This window comes from Takifugu flavidus, chromosome 2, assembly GCF_003711565.1.
Source record: "Takifugu flavidus isolate HTHZ2018 chromosome 2, ASM371156v2, whole genome shotgun sequence".
Classification (NCBI taxonomy): Eukaryota; Metazoa; Chordata; class Actinopteri; order Tetraodontiformes; family Tetraodontidae; genus Takifugu; species Takifugu flavidus.
In genome coordinates, this window is record NC_079521.1 from 8,129,755 (window position 1) to 8,148,308 (window position 18,554).

General features: G+C 41.9%; 4 protein-coding genes and 1 pseudogene across 11 annotated transcripts in view; 1 reads left to right on the plus strand and 4 right to left on the minus strand.

The window, feature by feature from the left end:
• LOC130521725 (uncharacterized) overlaps positions 1 to 18,554 on the plus strand; it is a 36,760-nt gene that overhangs the window by 16,145 nt on the left and 2,061 nt on the right. Inside the window, exons 1-3 of one of the 8 annotated variants that reach the window (XM_057025466.1) lie at positions 232 to 355; positions 1,149 to 2,997; positions 3,094 to 3,755. Coding sequence is in view for 1 of the 8 variants with exons in the window: in XM_057025472.1 (XP_056881452.1) it covers positions 2,308 to 2,997; positions 13,815 to 13,850 (726 nt within the window). In the remaining 7 variants the exon portion in view is untranslated. Of the gene's footprint in view, positions 1 to 231; positions 356 to 908; positions 2,998 to 3,064; positions 3,756 to 13,814; positions 13,995 to 18,554 lie in introns of those variants that run through there. The other 7 variants (XM_057025470.1, XM_057025468.1, XM_057025465.1 and 4 more) reach the window with 7 other exon arrangements.
• LOC130517841 (UDP-glucuronosyltransferase 2A2-like) lies at positions 77 to 1,007 on the minus strand. The gene is given in 2 exon segments (XM_057020010.1): positions 77 to 517; positions 519 to 1,007. Coding segments are annotated over 2 exon segments (810 nt in total). The 3' UTR covers positions 77 to 196.
• Positions 4,023 to 5,726, minus strand: LOC130521720 (UDP-glucuronosyltransferase 2A1-like; annotated as a pseudogene).
• LOC130521717 (UDP-glucuronosyltransferase 2A2-like) lies at positions 4,023 to 18,308 on the minus strand. The gene is made up of 2 exons (XM_057025455.1): positions 15,578 to 18,308; positions 4,023 to 5,750 (listed from the first exon to the last, which is right to left on the minus strand). Exon 1 carries the CDS (start codon positions 18,155 to 18,157, stop codon positions 16,565 to 16,567), a length of 1,593 nt encoding a protein of 530 aa, XP_056881435.1. The 5' UTR covers positions 18,158 to 18,308; the 3' UTR covers positions 4,023 to 5,750; positions 15,578 to 16,564.
• On the minus strand, positions 13,650 to 15,718 carry LOC130521721 (UDP-glucuronosyltransferase 2B19-like). The gene is made up of 2 exons (XM_057025457.1): positions 15,578 to 15,718; positions 13,650 to 15,378 (listed from the first exon to the last, which is right to left on the minus strand). The coding sequence occupies exon 2, from the start codon at positions 15,352 to 15,354 to the stop codon at positions 13,780 to 13,782; it is 1,575 nt and encodes a 524-aa protein (XP_056881437.1). The 5' UTR covers positions 15,355 to 15,378; positions 15,578 to 15,718; the 3' UTR covers positions 13,650 to 13,779.

The window sequence follows — 18,554 nt, forward strand, 5'->3', positions numbered from 1 at the left end:
ATAAATAATATCAGGAGCCATTTGGTTAGATAAATAAATCAAGCAATATTCTCTTCCAGGTTACCTGAACAAGACCAACAGTTTTATAATATTTTTATTTCAATACACCATTAATCACAACACAATATGTGAAATTTGCTTTTAGATAATAATTTTTCAAGTTCTGATAGAATCAATTCTGAATAAATGTCTTTTTTTAATCACGCTTACTTTTTGCTCTCGCACATCTAGAACACAAGCATCGTACTAGAGCAGCAAAGGTCATGAAAATGAGCAGCGTGATTCCAGCTAAGAAGAGCATCACGTCTACAGAGTGATAGGAATACCAGGGCAGCCTGTAGGACTCAGTCCTCAGGTGAGCTGCACCTTTGTGTCTCATGACAAACTCTATCCAGAAGAGGGAGCTGTCTATCGGCTTCATCGGCGCGTCTCTGTGCAGTCTGGAGAGCCTCTGCATGTTCATCCTGTAGGAGGAATTGCTTGAAACTTCCTGAATACCTTGAAAGAAGATCTCTTCAGTCATAGAAAAAAAAATCCAGGAGCTTCCCTGCACCCCTCACTTCAAATCTATGCACATTATCAGGTTGATCAAAAATCAGAGAAAGTTCAGTGATGGGAACTCCGTGATAGAGAGCTTCCTGAACCCCGTTCGTTCCTCCATGAGCCACAAACAGCTTTGTTTTGGGATGTCCTAAGAGATCATTCTGTGGCATCCAGTCCACCAGTAAAGTGTTGTTGCCCAGAGTTGCTGGTTTGGCACCCTTGTATCACCAGATGACCTTCTGAGGCATTTTAGCAAAAGCTGCAGCAATCTGATCAGCCAGATCCTGAGGAAGCTCAGCAATGAAAGTCCCCAGACATGATGATGACTCCGTGTTCTCCTGAACTCTGCACAAACTCTTCCAGGTGTTCAGGTAAAGGCTTGGCGGTTTACACTGGAACCCTCCCATATAGACGACATTAGGCATGGTGGGACGGGGATACTCAAACACAAAGTCCACTCTCATCAGCCAGAGATCAGCAGCTTGAAAATACCAGGGCAGCCTGTAGGACTCAGTCCTCAGGTGAGCTGCACCTTTGTGTCTCATGACAAACTCTATCCAGAAGAGGGCGCTGTCCATCCGCTTCATCGGCGCGTCTCTGTGCAGGCAACCCGAGGTGGGGAGCCAGCAGGACCCCTCCTCCGTCAGCAGGATCTGTCACAACTATGTCAAATTTGGAAGCTTGGAAGGATTCCATCAACTCTTTACTCTCAAAAGTGTATAATCACTTCACATGTTTTCCTGTGCAATTCATAGAAGCTGTATTTCAATCTTGACAACTTGTTATGGTCAAATGTGTCGTTTTCCCTGACAGCAACGTTGAGTGTGATGGTCTAGTAATGTAGAGATGTTTGGCTGATGTACCAGCTGTCCGCAGCCTGGATCACCATCACCTTGTGCAGCTCCTCAACCAGGACCCTCATGTTCACCCAGTGGATTCCTACGTGTGGAAAACCAAAACGTTACCACAGAGTATTGTTGAAATTATGGCGGTGGGAAGGCAGATTACGGTTGCAAAGAGCAAAAACTTTACGTAATCTTCCATGCAGAAATTCAAATAAAGCAAAAACTAAAACATATTCCAGGAAAAACTGTGCAGAAGTGAAGCAATAAAGAGAAGCGGTTGAAACAGGGTTTCAGGAATTAAACTTTCTGTAGTCTCTCCACTTTTGTTTGACTGTTCTCACATGTACACAGCACATGGAGCCTCTCCCAGTAAATAACACACTGGTGACACTGGAGAATAACTAGAAGTGAGAGATTCTGATGATATATAAGTTGGAGACATCATTTTCCTTGTATTGTCATAAAGACTGACTGGGCAGAAATGATTCACCCCTTATGTTCAAGAGAGATGCTTAATAATTTGCAAGGCGCTTTTATTAAACTACATCCTGCCTACATGACTAGACTCTCTTCTCAAAAAAGAGAGACCTGCAAATGTATCTTCTCAGAAAAGACCTGTAGATGCACACATCCGCTTTTGCAGCGTAAAATCAGCGTGAGTGCTGCTCGGTGCCCAGGCTGACAGGAAGCAAGCTGCCTGTTAGACTGTGCCTTGAAACCTCAATAAGAAAACAAGAAAGACACACGCACTTAGGGTCTTGATTCTCAACAGATCTCCTGCTATAAACTTCCCACAACAAAGGTGAGAAAATCAAGTCATAGTTTCTAGTATGGAACCTAAAATACAATGGTTTTCCAAGCTGAAAGATGCATTTAGCAAGAGTCCTCTTGTGTCAAATGCGGTTTTTGGTTTATCCTCATGGGACTAGAGAAGCTGGTGGAGCTGGAGTTTGAGTGTCCTTGCAATCCTACATGGAACAAACGGTTGTCATCAGCATTCTTCATCGTTTCCACCATCATGGCCTTCATCTTGATGTTTATCATTCAAGGATTCAGACGTAAAGAGTTAATCTTAAAGTTGACCACTCGAGGATGCAAATGTGATGAGTTCATTTTGAAGTTGAACGATAAAAGATGCAGCTGTGATGAGAAGACCTTGAAGTTGATCGATCAAAGATGCAGCTGTGACAAGTCCCAATTTACGTTGAACACTCAAGAAGGCAAATGTGACGTCTTAATCTTTAAGTCGATCACTGAAAGATGCAGCTGTGAAAAGTCCACCTTGAAGTTGATCACTCAAGGATGCAGCTGTGATGAGTCCACCGTGACGTTGATCACTCAAGAATGCAAATGTGGCAAGTCCAAATTTACTCAAGGATGGGATGAGTGCATCAAGAAGACTTTCACCAGTTTCGTGGCTGCTTTCGTGTGGCTGATCTTGTTGTTCCTCGACGGCCAGTACTTCACCTGTGCTAAGACATACTGGGAGGGTAAATTTGTGCTCGTTGACAAGGCAGCTCCACAGAAGTGGTGTGAGCCAATTAGTGAAGGAAATTTCACCAGACAAGAGCTGATGCTCCTCTCACAAGAGTGGAATGCTACGTCTCAGGTGAGTTAAACCTTTTTTTTACATGATCAAAGAGAAACAAAATATTTCATTGTTTAAAAATACACAGTGTGTGTCTGTACTCTCCCCACACCCCAGGTTATTGGCATGAGCTTCCTCTTCCTCATCTGTGTGGGTCTCACAGTGTACCTAATCAGAGAATGTTGCCAACAAAGGAAGAGGCTCAGGAGCTCAGACTCAGGCTCTCAGGTCCCAGGAACTCCTCCTAAGACCACTTACACCGCCCACCACACCCACTGTGTTGAAATGTACAGTTTGTTAATATCTTGAAGAGACTTTTCAGCGAGTATGTGATTGCTATTGTGGGCTCTTTTCTCATTATTTGGTTTCACTTTTCTTTCTGAATCAGTTTGTTTTGTTGAGCAGAATCCTGCTGACATCAGCAACATCCCACTAAAAACAAGAGATCACCAGAAAGCTTCATCCCATCAATCAAAAAGGAAACATTTAATTGTTTAATTTGTTTTTTATTTAACTTTCCATGATTTTCCTCTTCCTTAGTTTTAGCTTAACTGACACAGGTGGTAATGACCAGGCAGCTAATATCAATCTGATGTATAATGTTGATTCACTTATATTTGTTTGAGTGGTTGTTAACGACTAAATGTGTAATTTCACTTTAAATATCTTTGTTTTTCCATGTGACCGCATTATCAGACTGATATCCAGCCAGTCCGACCCTGCTGATCAACAGTAATTCAGATCAAACCAGATTAATGATTCATCATCAAGATCAACAGGTTGTAGATATATATTCTGTGACAAATTGTGGGGCTTGTTGTTTTTTAATAAAAGTATTGATTGGAATAAAGCCCTCGGAAAGTGTCTCAATGACTCAATGATGACTGAGATGATCGTCATGACTCATCCTGATTATTTTATTATTCCTGTTTTAAATAATATTCTTGAAATCAAACTAAATGCACTTTTCATAACTTGATGTGAAATCACCAGGAGCCATTTGGTTAGAAACAATATTCTTTTCCAAGTTACCTGAACAAGACCAACAGTTTTATAATATTTTTATTTCAATACAACATTATTCACACAATATGTGAAATTTGCTGGTAGATAATGAATTTTCAAGTTCGAGTTCTAAGTTCTGATAGAATCAATTCTGAATCAATGTCTTTTTTTTAATTCTTGCTTAATTTTTGCTCTCACACATCTAGAACACAAGCATCATACTAGAGCAGCAAAGGTCATGAAAATGAGCAGCGTGATTCCAGCTAAGAAGAGCATCACGTCTACAGAGTGATAGGAATACCAGGGCAGCCTGTAGGACTCAGTCCTCAGGTGAGCTGCACCTTTGTGTCTCATGACAAACTCTATCCAGAAGAGGGCGCTGTCCATCGGCTTCATCGGCGCGTCTCTGTGCAGTCTGGAGAGCCTCTGCATGTTCATCCTGTAGAAGGGATCGTTTAAAACTTCCTGAATACCTTGAAAGAAGATCTCTTCAGTCATAGTATAAAAATCCAGGACCTTCCCTGCACCCCTCAATTCAAGTCAATTTATATTATCATTTTGATCATAAATCAGAGGAAGTCCAATGATGGGGACTCCGTGATACAGAGCTTCCTGGACCCCGTTCGTTCCTCCATGAGCCACAAACAGCTTAGTTTTGGGATGTCCTAAGAGATCAATCTGAGGCATCCAGTCCACCAGTAAAGTGTTGTTGCCCAGAGTTGCTGGTTTGGCACCCTTGTATCTCCAGATGACCTTCTGAGGCATTTTAGCAAAAGCTGCAGCGATCTGATCAGCCAGATCCTGAGGAAGCTCAGCAATGAAAGTCCCCAGAGACATGACGATGACTCCGTGTTCTCCTGAACTCTGCACAAACTCTTCCAGGTGTTCAGGTAAAGGCTTGGCGGGTTTACACTGGAACCCTCCAATATAGACGACATTAGGCATGGTGGGACGGGGATACTCAAACACAAAGTCCACTCTCATCAGCCACAGGTCAGCAGCTTGAAACAGGGAGATGTAGTCGGTGCCTGGACCGAAATATTTTTTAATTAAGCCTTCAAAGGTTGGTGCGACATTCCAGTGCATTTGATATTGCAAGAACCCAAACATAAGCACATTCTGGATTCTCTCAAAAAGCTCATCTGATCTGACAGCTGTGTTCCTGTGAGTGGAATGTAAGAAATAGGAGAAGGTGCGATATCAAAATGACCTTCACCATGACTCGTCCACCTGGCATTGAAAACCAGAGGCAACTTTAAATAGTTGGCAAGTATAGCACCAACGGGTGCAACAGGGTCTGTTAAGACAAGGTCATAGTTGGTGTTTTTTATTGACTGCATTAGATCTTTGTTCTCCAAGAGCATTTTAGCAAACTCAGATGTTTTTTCAAACATCTCCCGGGTCTTTTCTGCGTGTTCAATTTCCAGTTTGTAACGTGTCCAGAAAGACTTCCCTTCCCTCTGGATCTCCAACAGCCTGGCTACGAAGGTCGTTATGAAGCTTTCGTCAAATTCTGAAGGGCTATCAAGCGTGATTGAATTGTAGAACGGAGACTTTTCTTCGATGTACCAGCTGTCTGATGACCGCACGACTGAGACCTGATGGCCCCTGGAATGAAGGGCCTCGATAATGACTTTCATATTCACCCAGTGGCTCCCGTCAATCGGAAAAACGAGAACTTTCCCACCGTGGACCACGGTCGGGCAGAGGAAGCATAGAGCCATCCACAACCAGAGGCCCTGCATTTTTGCCGTGCCTCTAAAAGAGATCTAACAAAGACAAAAGTGATTGAGATGATTATTGACTGTCCATAAGCTGTGTGTGATAAAGTAATGCCTCCTCTATAATCACACTTGCATTACCAAAACAATAAAAAGACATAACATTTAACGATTCAAGTAATCTTTTTGTCATACCCTGAAAACACAATTATTTCATTTTTAAATCCTGGGAAATATGACTTTAAAATAGCATTTTTTACCTTTGTGTCGCCTCTTATTCTATTCTTTGGCTGGAGAACAAAACAGATGCTTCACTTTTGATATTCCGAGCAGAAAAGGACTTTGGCACTGAAATACGGCGTCACTGAGCAGCGATAAGAATGCATTGGGGAGTTTGTGGATCACGAAGTGAAACATCAGGACCCTTAACCCTTGTGTAATATTGTTGTTACTCAGCCAGCGTTTGGGGGGTTTGATGGACCCGTTGCATTTTGTGGCTTTTAATGCCTCACAATCAAACACTTTTATGTTAAAATAGTGAACAGATGTTTACCTTATCCCAATTACAAGCAGTATAAACAATATATATGGTTAATATTTGCCCTTTACCTTTGTTAGGTCTTGATGTGTTTGAAAGATGACTGAAGAGATCTTCTTTCAAGGTATTCAGGAAGTTTTAAACGATCCCTCCTACAGGATGAACATGCAGAGGCTCTCCAGACTGCACAGAGACGCGCCGATGAAGCCGATGGACAGCGCCCTCTTCTGGATAGAGTTTGTCATGAGACACAAAGGTGCAGCTCACCTGAGGACTGAGTCCTACAGGCTGCCCTGGTATTCCTATCACTCTGTAGACGTGATGCTCTTCTTAGCTGGAATCACGCTGCTCATTTTCATGACCTTTGCTGCTCTAGTACGATGCTTGTGTTCTAGATGTGCGAGAGCAAAAAGTAAGCGTGATTTAAAAAAGACATTTATTCAGAATTGATTCTATCAGAACTTGAAAAATTATTATCTAAAAGCAAATTTCACATATTGTGTTGTGATTAATGGTGTATTGAAATAAAAATATTATAAAACTGTTGGTCTTGTTCAGGTAACCTGGAAGAGAATATTGCTTGATGACCGCACATTTATTTATCTAACCAAATGGCTCCTGATAATTTTTATGAATTACAAGATTACAAGAATATTATTTAAAATAGGAATAATAAAATAATCAGGATGAATAATGGTGATGATAAATGTCACCCAGTCAAATGATTTCTACGGTATTTTAGGTACCAAAAGGGAAAAATAAGATTTTGTCAAGAACAGATTTTTAAACAATTTCAGCGTTCCACAGGATGTGCTAGAATAATCAGAATCTAAAATGTATGTGTGTAAACAAGAACGAATTAGAGAGAACAAAAGAGAGCTGTAAATCAGTGCATAAAGACAACTTCCTCAGTCATCATTGAGTCATTGAGACACTTTCTGAGGGCTTTATTCCAATCAATACTTTTATTAAAGAACAAAAAACAACAAGCCCCACAATTTGTTACAGAATATATATCTACAACCTGTTGATCTTAATGATGAATCATTAATCTGGCTTGATCTGAATTACTGTTTATCAGCAGGGTAGTATCTGAAGCCTGAATGTGTTTACTTGACTGTATAAATAGGAGCTATCGATGTAAGCACTTCAGAGTTCTTCACCAACAGGACCACGAAACCTCCCCCGGGCGAACTGCAGTGTCCGATAGATACCTGACTGTTCTCTCCAATAAACATATGATAACCAAGTCGGTGTCTACGAAGATTCCTTTCTCATCAGCACCTCTCGACCACCACCAGAAGAAATTCACCACAAAGCTGGCGTCACGAACAGGATCGGTTGTGGCTGTCTTCTTCTCCATCTGCTTCCTCGGACCAACTCCCGCTCCAAGCCGGCAAGTAAAGTGACGGTTTTTTCACATATTGGGATTCTGGTTAGTTCAATTAAGCTTTTGGGGGAGTAATTTAGACACACTGTAAAGATAATTAGTTTGGGTGTACATTTTTGTGTCGATGTTTTAGAATACTTCTTCTAAATTTTTCAATTTGACCTTTTTTTTGTTTTGTGAAAGACTGAAGTAGTGGCTCTGGAGGAGAGACAGGCCATGAGATTTATTGCACTGCTCATTTCAGCTAAAAAGGACAGCTGATTCTGAATTTATCTTATTCGGTCTGTACACTGTGTTATGTATAGGATTGGCAACTGAGCGTGCTGGCACGAGGAATGTGTTGGTGTTATGGCCAGGAAATGATGTTATAGTTTTAATAGCCGCGGTGTTGGATCGCAATACCTCACATGTGTCACTGCTAATCCGCGGGTTCTTTGAATGAAGACTTCAAGAAGAAAAATACCAATTTCAAAATGTATTGAGCAAATAGAAACAATTCAAGATACAAATATTACAGAGCTCCGGGCCAGTTCATAACCCTACAATAACAAAGTCAAATGCCAGGGCATGAAGTCTGACAACCTAACTATCCCTTGACCCAGTCTTTTATAGAAACACATATGTAAATTATTGATGCTAATTCAGTCCAATCCAGTCCTAAACAAACAATTCTAAACAACAATCATGGGACAAGTCAAGGAGAAGGTGGTTTTCAGCAAGATGTGAAGGTATTTAAATACCTTCACATGTTGACTTAACACTGCAATCTGCAATAATCATTTGTTGTTTTAACGGTCATATTCAGAGTTTGCTTTCAATCCTGATTTGGAATTTAATATTAAAATCAGGATGGAGGCCAGATTGTGTGATTCCGCGGCTGTCTTTCCGCCTTGCTGAAAAACACCTTCTCCTTGACTTGTCCCTGTCCCTCATGTTTCTAATCTGTGCTCTTATTCTCTCCATCTGACTTAACCAGCAGTTTCACACAGCTATGGTTTGACCCTGCTAGTGAGACACGTGCTAATAACATTCCCAGTGTTCCCAGGTCTCAGTTTCTGGAATACAGATGTTGTGAATTTCTTCTGGTGGTGGTTGAGAGGTGCTGATGAGAAAGGAATCTTCATAGACACCGACTTGGTTATCATAGATGCCTATTGGAGAGAACAGTCAGGTATCTATCGGACACTGCAGTTCGCCTGAGGGAGGTTTCGTGGTCCTGTAGGTGAAGAACTCTGAAGTTCTTACATCGATAGCTCCTTCTTATACAGTCAAGTAAACACATTCTTCTCCGATGACCTCATGATACACAATATAGCAAACCCAATGGCATAGAGTTCAGTTAGTACCAAAAATGGGAATAGTAGAATGGCTTCATGATACACCTCCTCATATGGTGAACAACCAGGAGTCTACGGGCTCCAGCATCTCCTCTTAGCAGCTTCTCTTAGCAATAACAAGACTTCAGATATACATGTTAAATACATAAAACACATCAAACAGTAGTTTTTGAATTTGTAGTTCATAGTCCCCTGATGACGGATCTTCAGTTGTTCCACATCTTTATCCAGGGTCCTCCAGCATCTTTCACAGTTCATTTTGAAGTTCTGTGTCCATTCTGTCATCGAATCCTCAGAAGTGTATTCAGACAGGTGCACCAACAAAGTTCACCACAAGTTGAGACTAGACTTCGAAGACTTTTCTCCTGACCAGGTGAAGTCGCGCTCCGATCAGACACGTACTCTGCCACTGTAGTGAAGAAAGGTAACGGGCATAAGGCGTTAGAGGCAAAATGTGTGAATGTAATGTTTAACCTTTGAGTTATATTTAGACCTTCGCAGTTAATGATTATGCAGACAAAACGTACTAGCCGCTGTCACTGTTCGAGCACCTGCTATATGTATACGTGTCACTGCTTAAATGTATGCTTTAAGATGGAAAGTCCGGGGAAGTTGTTAGAGGGTTAATGGAAAGTATGGGAGTAGCCAAGGCATGGTCTGGGGATGGTCTGTTGAGTTTGTTTTAAAAAAACCATGTAAGGTACACCTGACTTCTGATAAGTAGGGAAAAAGGTACCTAACGGTGGAAAATGAGTAAAAATAGCTAATCAGAAGGAGGAGCCCGGGGCGGGGTAGCCCCAGGCTCCAAATAGTATAAAAGAAGGACAATTCTTGTCAGTATTCAGACTTAGCCCGGGCTACTTCTCATGCATGGTGAATTGTGGATCGACAATAAACCATTGTTTGGATCGTGAACCAGCTGACCCTGACTCATCATTCGACTTTGTTGTGGTATCCCCGCACTTCAATTCATTGGCACTGGCATAGGTATATTTGACTTAATGAAAACATAAGTTTGAGTGTTTTAGCTTAGGGGAAAATCCACTACACCACGCTGTCCCAGAGACTCTCCTCCTCCACCCCAGGGTTGTCTCTTTTATTAAAATAGGCATGATTACACAGCGGGAGGTGTATCTTAGTTACATAGACTGCAGCAGATACATTTCTCACACAGGTGGGGGAAAGTTTATGCTCGCCGAGTCACATTGTTCATGTTTTGACTATATTGGAGCGGTTCCCAGCCTACGCACAGGTGCACAGGCCTGAGAACCCTAACCTAAGCAGATATCACACATTATTGTTTATTCCTCCTTACTAACTCGCTCACATACAGATCCGTTCCCACACTCCACTTTCCCACATTTTAATCCTTCTCGTATTACCTACGAAACTACTCTACTTTTATCAAAATAGCAATTACATAAAATGCAATTTGCGATATTTCACAACAATTCGAACATAGTTGTCACCCCAGTGTAGATCCCCAACTACAGTCCTGGAAACAGATAAGAGAGATGCCACTATCTTTGCAAACAAAACATTGGTTTCATTAAAAAGGTATACAATACAAACATATCAAAGCATGAGTAACACAAATAAGTAAATGATGTAACCATTTCCCCCTTGTCACCAGTACTACAACGAAAGAAATGGAAACATAGACACCATTAATGCAAAAGATAACATAAGAATATATCTCAACCGATTATACTGGATCTTATCAGAAATGTCCTCCTCATAATCTGAAAATAATTTTTCATAATCAATTGAAATAAAGTTCTCCACACATAGACAAGTAAACCTGCAAGAAGAAACTTCTATATTTCTAGGCTTTTCTTTATTATGTGTGTGTGTGTGTGTGTGTGTGTGTGTGTGTGTGTGGTGTGTGTGTGTGTGTGTGTGTGTGTGTGTGTGTGTGTGTGAACCATGCGGTCCTGCTGGATCACACCCAGTTTTCTTTATCTCCACACAGACTTATCTGATGTTTTTTCACGACCAGGACAACCCTGAGGTCCTCTTTAAGCTTCAGATAAACTCTCAAACGTTCTATCTGAGGTACAAAAGTGATTTTCTTCTTTCTTTTTTAGAGTTTCAATTAATTACAGTCTTTCTGTAATTAATTACAGTCTTTCTAAAGTCTTTCTGCCTCCTCCCTTTTTCCATTTCTTTTTAACAACAAACTATGAGAAGGTCCCCCATAAGATCACTCTTACAAGGACAGAGAGAGACAGAGAGAGTGACGGGAAGGTGGGGGGTTAAACAAACACACTAACAGAGCTCAAAATCAAATCACAAACGCACACACACTACCTGCATATGCAGATTTAGCCTATTATGACATGTCCGGTACCGCTGTCAGAAATCACAGTTTTTCGCCACGTCAGAGAGGACACCTATAATAACCTATAACCCCAGATTTCCAGCCACACAAGAGGACACACAGGACTTTTGGACAACTGTCCTGAAGAGAATTGTGTTTGCTTTTTTCTATACGATTCTGTTTTCTGTTATAGTTAGTTTAGAAGTAAGGGATAGTATAATCTTTAGCAAGAGTAAAGATAAGCAGTCAGTTGATCCTTCCTTGACATGATTGTTGTTTAGATAGTTGTAATCAGCAGGAGACAGTCAGACGGGAAGTGTTAAACCCCCAGCGTAAAACTTGACAGCATAGTTTACTGGTGTTGATATGTGTTTCTATAAAAGACTCCCTCTGGACTGTTTGCCTGATTCTGCCTGCCTCCCGGTTACTGAACTTTTGCCTGCCTCGACCAAGTCCACTGTCCTGCCTTCGAACTGTTTTTGGTGTGCCAGATTGCAGTTAATAAACCTATTAACTGATCATCAGTTCATTGCCTATTTTGTACTGCACTTGGGTCCATACCATACCTGTCAGTTTCTGTTACAGTTAGTTTAGAAGTAAGGGATAGTATAATCTTTAGCAAGAGTAAAGATAAGCAGTCAGTTGACCCTTCCTTGACATGATTGTTGTTTAGATAGTTGTAATCAGCAGGAGACAGTCAGACGGGAAGTGTTAAACCCCCAGCGTAAAACTTGACAGCATAGTTTACTGGTGTTGATATGTTCCTCTGCAAGAAGCTGAACTTTCACCTCGCCATTTGGGAAACAACGGAAAACAAGGACTGTGTCAGCATTCAATGTAACGGGAAGAAGATGAGGTCATCCAAGAAGAAGGACTGGATTGGACTGAATTAGCATCAATAATTTACATATGTGTTTCTATAAAAGACTGGGTCAAGGGATAGTTAGGTTGTCAGACTTCATGCCCTGGTATTTGACTTTGTTATTGTAGGGTTATGAACTGGCCCGGAGCTCTGTAATATTTGGATCTTGAATTGTTTCTATTTCCTCAATACATTTTGAAATTGGTATTTTTCTTCTTGAAGTCTTCATTCAAAGAACAGATTAGCAGTGACACATGTGAGGTATTGTGATCCAACACCGCGGCTATTAAAACTATAACATCATTTCCTGGCCATAACACCAACACGTTCCTTGTGCCAGCACGCTCAGTTGCCAATCCTGTACATAACACAGTGTACAGACCGAAAAAGATAAATTCAGAATCAGCTGTCCTTTTTAGCTGAAATGAGCAGTGCAATAAATCTCATGGCCTGTCTCTCCTCCAGAGCCACTACTTCAGTCTTTCACAAAACAAAAAAAAGGTCAAATTGAAAAATTTTGAAGAAGTATTCTAAAACATCGACACAAAAATGTACACCCAAACTAATTATCTTTACAGTGTGTCTAAATTACTCCCCCAAAACCTTAATTGAACTAACCAGAACCCCAATATGTGAAAAAATCTTCACTTTACTTGCCGGCTTGGAGCGGGAGTTGGTCCGAGGAAGCAGATGGAGAAGAAGACAGCCACAACCGATCCTGTTCTTGACGCCAGCTTTGTGGTGAATTTCTTCTGGTGGTGGTCGAGAGGTGCTGATGAGAAAGGAATCTTCGTAGACACCGACTTGGTTATCATATGTCTATTGGAGAGAACAGTCAGGTATCTATCGGACACTGCAGTTCACCCGGGGGAGGTTTCGTGGTCCTGTTGGTGAAGAACTCCGAAGTGCTTACATCGATAGCTCCTATTTATACAGTCAAGTAAACACATTCAGGCTTCAGATACTACCCTGCTGAGAAACAGTAATTCAGATCAAGCCAGATTAATGATTCATCATCAAGATCAACAGGTTGTAGATATATATTCTGTAACAAATTGTGGGGCTTTTTGTTCTTTAATAAAAGTATTGATTGGAATAAAGCCCTCAGAAAGTGTCTCAATGACTCAATGATGACTGAGGAAGTTGTCTTTATGCACTGATTTACAGCTCTCTTTTGTTCTCTCTAATTCGCTCTTGTTTACACACATACATTTTAGATTCTGATTATTCTAGCAGATCCTGCGGAACGCTGAAATTGTTTAAAAATCTGTTCTTGACAAAATCTTGTTTTTCCCTTTTGGTACCTAAAATACCATAGAAATGATTTGACTGGGTGACATTTATCATCATGATTACTCATCCTGATTATTTTATTATCCCTGTTTTAAAAAATATTCTTGTAATCTTGTTATTCATAAATAATATCAGCGGCCATTTGGTTAGATAAATAAATGTGCGGTCATCAAGCAATATTCTCTTCCAGGTTACCTGAACAAGACCAACAGTTTTATAATATTTTTATTTTAATACACCATTAATCACACAATATGTGAAATTTGCTGGTAGATAATAATTTTTCAAGTTTGAGTTCTAAGTTCTGATAGAATCAATTCTGAATGAATGTCTTTTTTTAATCACGCTTACTTTTTGCTCTCACACATCTAGAACACAAGCATCGTGCTAGAGCAGCAAAGGTCATGAAAATGAGCAGCGTGATTCCAGCTAAGAAGAGCATCACGTCTACAGAGTGATAGGAATACCAGGGCAGCCTGTAGGACTCAGTCCTCAGGTGAGCTGCACCTTTGTGTCTCATGACAAACTCTATCCAGAAGAGGGCGCTGTCCATCGGCTTCATCGGCGCGTCTCTGTGCAGTCTGGAGAGCCTCTGCATGTTCATCCTATAGGAGGGATCATTCAAAACTTCCTGAATACCTTGAAAGAAGATCTCTTCAGTCATAGTAAAAAAATCCAGGACCTTCCCTGCACCCCTCACTTCAAGTCTATGCACATTATCAGGTTGATCAAAAATCAGAGGAAGTCCAATGATGGGAACTCCGTGATAGAGAGCTTCCTGAACTCCGTTTGTTCCTCCATGAGCCACAAACAGCTTTGTTTTGGGATGTCCTAAGAGATCATTCTGAGGCATCCAGTCCACCAGTAAAGTGTTGTTGCCCAGAGTTGCTGGTTTGGCACCCTTGTATCTCCAGATGACCTTCTGAGGCATTTTAGCAAAAGCTGCAGCGATCTGATCAGCCAGATCCTGAGGAAGCTCAGCAATTAAAGTCCCCAGAGACATGACGATGACTCCGTGTTCTCCTGAACTCTGCACAAACTCTTCCAGGTGTTCAGGTAAAGGCTTGGCGGGTTTACACTGGAACCCTCCAATATAGACGACATTAGGCATGGTGGGACGGGGATACTCATACACAAAGTCCACTCTCATCAGCCACAGGTCAGCAGCTTGAAACAGGGAGATGTAGTCGGTGCCTGGACCGAAATACTTTTTAATTAAACCTTCAAAGCTTGGTGTGACAAACCAGCGGATTTGATATTGCAAGAACCCAAACATAAGCACATTCTGGAGTCTCTCAAAAAAGCTCATCTGATCTGACAGCTGTGTTCCTGTGAGTGGAATGTAAGAAATAGGAGAAGGTGCGATATCAAAATGACCTTCACCATGACTCGTCCCCCTGGCACTGAAAACCAGAGGCAACTTTAAATAGTTGGCAAGTATAGCGCCAACTGGTGCAACAGGGTCTGTGAAGACAAGGTCATAGTTGGTGTTTTTTATTGACTGCATTAGATCTTTGTTCTCCAAGAGCATTTCAACAAACTCAGATGTTTTTTCAAACATCTCCCGGGTCTTTTCTGCCTGTTCAATTTCCAGTTTGTAACGTGTCCAGAAAGACTTCCCTTCCCTCTGGATCTCCAACAGCCTGGCTATGAAGGTCGTTATGAAGCTTTCGTCAAATTCTGAAGGGCTATCAAGCGTGATTGAATTGTAGAACGGAGACTTTTCTTCGATGTACCAGCTGTCCGATGGCCGCACGACTGAGACCTGATGGCCCCTGGAATGAAGGGCCTCGATAATGTATTTCATGTTCACCCAGTGGCTCCCGTCAATCGGAAAAACAAGAACTTTCCCACCGTGGACCACGGTCGGGCAGAGGAAGCATAGAGCCATCCACAACCAGAGGCCCTGCATTTTTACCCTGCCTCTAGAAGAGATCTAACAAAGACAAACATGATTGAGATGATTATTGACTGTCCATAAGCTGTGTGTGATAAAGTAATGCCTCCTCTAATCACACTTGCATTACTAAAACAATAAAAAGCCATAAAATTTAAAGCTTTTCGTCATACCCTGAAAACACAATTATTTCTTTTTTAAATCTTTGGAAATATGACTTTAAAATAGCAGTTTTTACCTTTGTGTTGCCTCTTAGTCTGTTCTGTGGCTGGAGAACAAAGAAGATTTTTCACTGTCAACCTTCCGAGCAGAAAAGAACTTTGGCACTGAGATATGGCGTCACTGAGCAGCGATAAGAATGCACAAATTCATGTGGAACACACGAGGTGAATTGTCAGGACCCTTAAATACCTTCACATGTTGACTTAACACTGGAAAATGCAATAATCATTTGTTGTTTTAACATTTGAATTCAGAGTTTGTTTTAAGTCCTGATTTGTAATAAATATTGGAATCAGGATGGAGGCCAGATCGTGTAATTCCGTGGCTGTCTTTCCGCCTTGCTGAAACCCACCTTCTCCCTGACTTGTCCCTGTCCCTCATGTTTCTAATCTGTGCTCTTATTCTCTCCATCTGATTTAACCAGCAGTTTCACACAGCTATGGTTTGACCCTGCTAGTGAGACACGTGCTAATAACATTCCCAGTGTTCCCAGGGTCTCAGTTTCTGGAATATGGACCTGGATGTTTCCTTCCTTTTCTTGCTGTTAAAAATTCTGTCTGTTCTGCATCTGGGACTCGAGCCCACATCCAGCAACTGACAGGAATCTCACTATCATTCAAATGTTGTCGATGCAGGTCAAAGTTTCCAAATTCAAAAAAGAAACCAAGCATGTTTCATTTTCAGCTGTTTTATGATGGTATATTAAACTTTAACCCTATCTGTTGGGAAGGAAAACAAGACTTGCTTTTCCGAATGCCACCTGTTGTTTCCCTTTTTAATAGTTCATGTTTTTAAATGAGTTTATGCAATAAAAACAAATGAATGTACCCCCGCGCTACAGGAACGGAACTGATGGACTTCAGTCCTGAAGTTGCACAACAGAGCACAGAAGGTAAACATGTCCATAAAGTGAAGGTAAACATGTCCATGATGTCGGTCTCCATGCGGCATTGGCAAATATGAAAAAAGGAAAGACCGACAGTATCTTGGGTATCTTAGTATCTTAGTCAGATTTCTCTTTTCTTTTCACACACGGCCTGAAGCAAGACCAGACAAGCACAACAAAACCCAGCAAAACCAGAAAAACAACTGCTATTAAAAATAAGAGGACGTCTACAGAGTGATAGGAATACCAGGGCAGCCTGTAGGACTCAGTCCTCAGGTGAGCTGCACCTTTGTGTCTCATGACAAACTCTATCCAGAAGAGGGCGCTGTCCAGCGGCTTCATCGGCGCGTCTCTGTGCAGTCTGGAGAGCCTCTGCATGTTAAGTGCGTACAGAGGCTCATTCAGCACTTCCTCTATGGCCTTCTGAAAAATGTCACTGTCTAATTCAGAAATATCTAAAAGCTTGGTGACGCCTTTTGCCCTCAGTCTGGAGAGATTGTCAGCCTGATCAAACACCAAGGGTATTCCTACAATTGGGACCCCGTGATAAATCGCTTCATATATTCCGTTTGTTCCTCCGTGACTAATAAAGAGTTTTATAGCCGGATGTCCTAAGAGATCATTCTGAGGCATCCAGTCCACCAGTAAAGTGTTGTTGCCCAGAGTTGCTGGTTTGGCACCCTTGTATCTCCAGATGACCTTCTGAGGCAATTTAGCAAAAGCTGCAGCGACCTTATCAGCCAGATCCTGAGGAAGCTCAGCAATTAAAGTCCCCAGAGACATGATGATGACTCCGTGTTCTCCTGAACTCTGCACAAACTCTTCCAGGTGTTCAGGTAAAGGCTTGGCAGGTTTACACTGGAACCCTCCCATATAGACGACATTAGGCATGGTGGGACGGGGAAACTCAAATGCAAAGTCCACTCTCATCAGCCAGAGATCAGCAGCTTGAAACAGGGAGAAGTAGTCCGTGTCTTGGTCAAAGTAACGGCTGACCACCGCAGAATAATGTGGCCCCACAACCTGCTTGTAGAGATGCATCCTCATGATGTAAAAAAGCAAGTTCTTGACCCTCTCAATGAAATTCATCTTGTCAGATAATTCTGAAGGTGGAAGTGGGACGTAGGAGAGGGGAGAGGGTGCGACAGCAAAGTGGGCCTCGCCGTGGACGGTCCACCGAGCATTGAACACCAACGGCAACCCGAGGCGGTGAGCCAGAAGGACCCCTCCTCCGTTGGCAGGATCTGTCAGAACTATGTCAAACTTGGAATCTTGGAAGGATTCCATCAAGTCTTCATTCTCAAACATGTGCACAATCGCTTCACATATTTTCCTGTGCAATTCATAGAAGTTGTTTTTTAACTCGCTGTCTAATCCAAAACGGGACCAAGCGTTGCCTTGGTGACGTTTGATCTTGACAACTTCAGTAACAAAGTGATGGAAAAATGTGTTGTTTGCCCCGACGGCGACATCGAGTGTGATGCTCTTGTAATGTGGGGACGTTTGGCTGATGTACCAGCTGTCTGCAGCCCGGACCACCGTCACATTGTGTCCTCTGGAGTGCAGCTCCTCAATCAGGACCCTCATGTTCACCCAGTGGCTTCCTTCGTGTGGAAAAACCAAAACATTACCACCGAGAACCTCTGGAATCATGGAGGTGGGAAGGCAGATGACGGTTGCAAAGAGCAAAAACATGATGAAATCTTCCATCCAGAAATTTAAAAAAAGCAAAATCGAGAGCGGATTCCAGAAAAGACTGCCAAAAAGTGGAGCAATAAAGAGAAGCGGTTGAAACAGGGTTGCAGGGATTTAACTTCCTGCATGCTTCTCTGCTTTTGTTTGACTGCTCTCATGTGTTCACAGCACATGGAGCCCCTCCCAGTAAATAACACACTCGTCTTTGCCAAGAGCTCTCCCTGCCTTTTCCTGCTGAGCCTCAGTGAGTACCGGTAGTTACGGTTACGGTTGCATAACCCAACCGACATGACTCTACTGCAAATATTGATGCGAAGCCTTCTTCATAGGGAAGCTGATGGCAGTAAACCAGCTACACAGCGGTATCTGCTACATGATTCACCATTACCATGATCCATTAAATTACACTGTT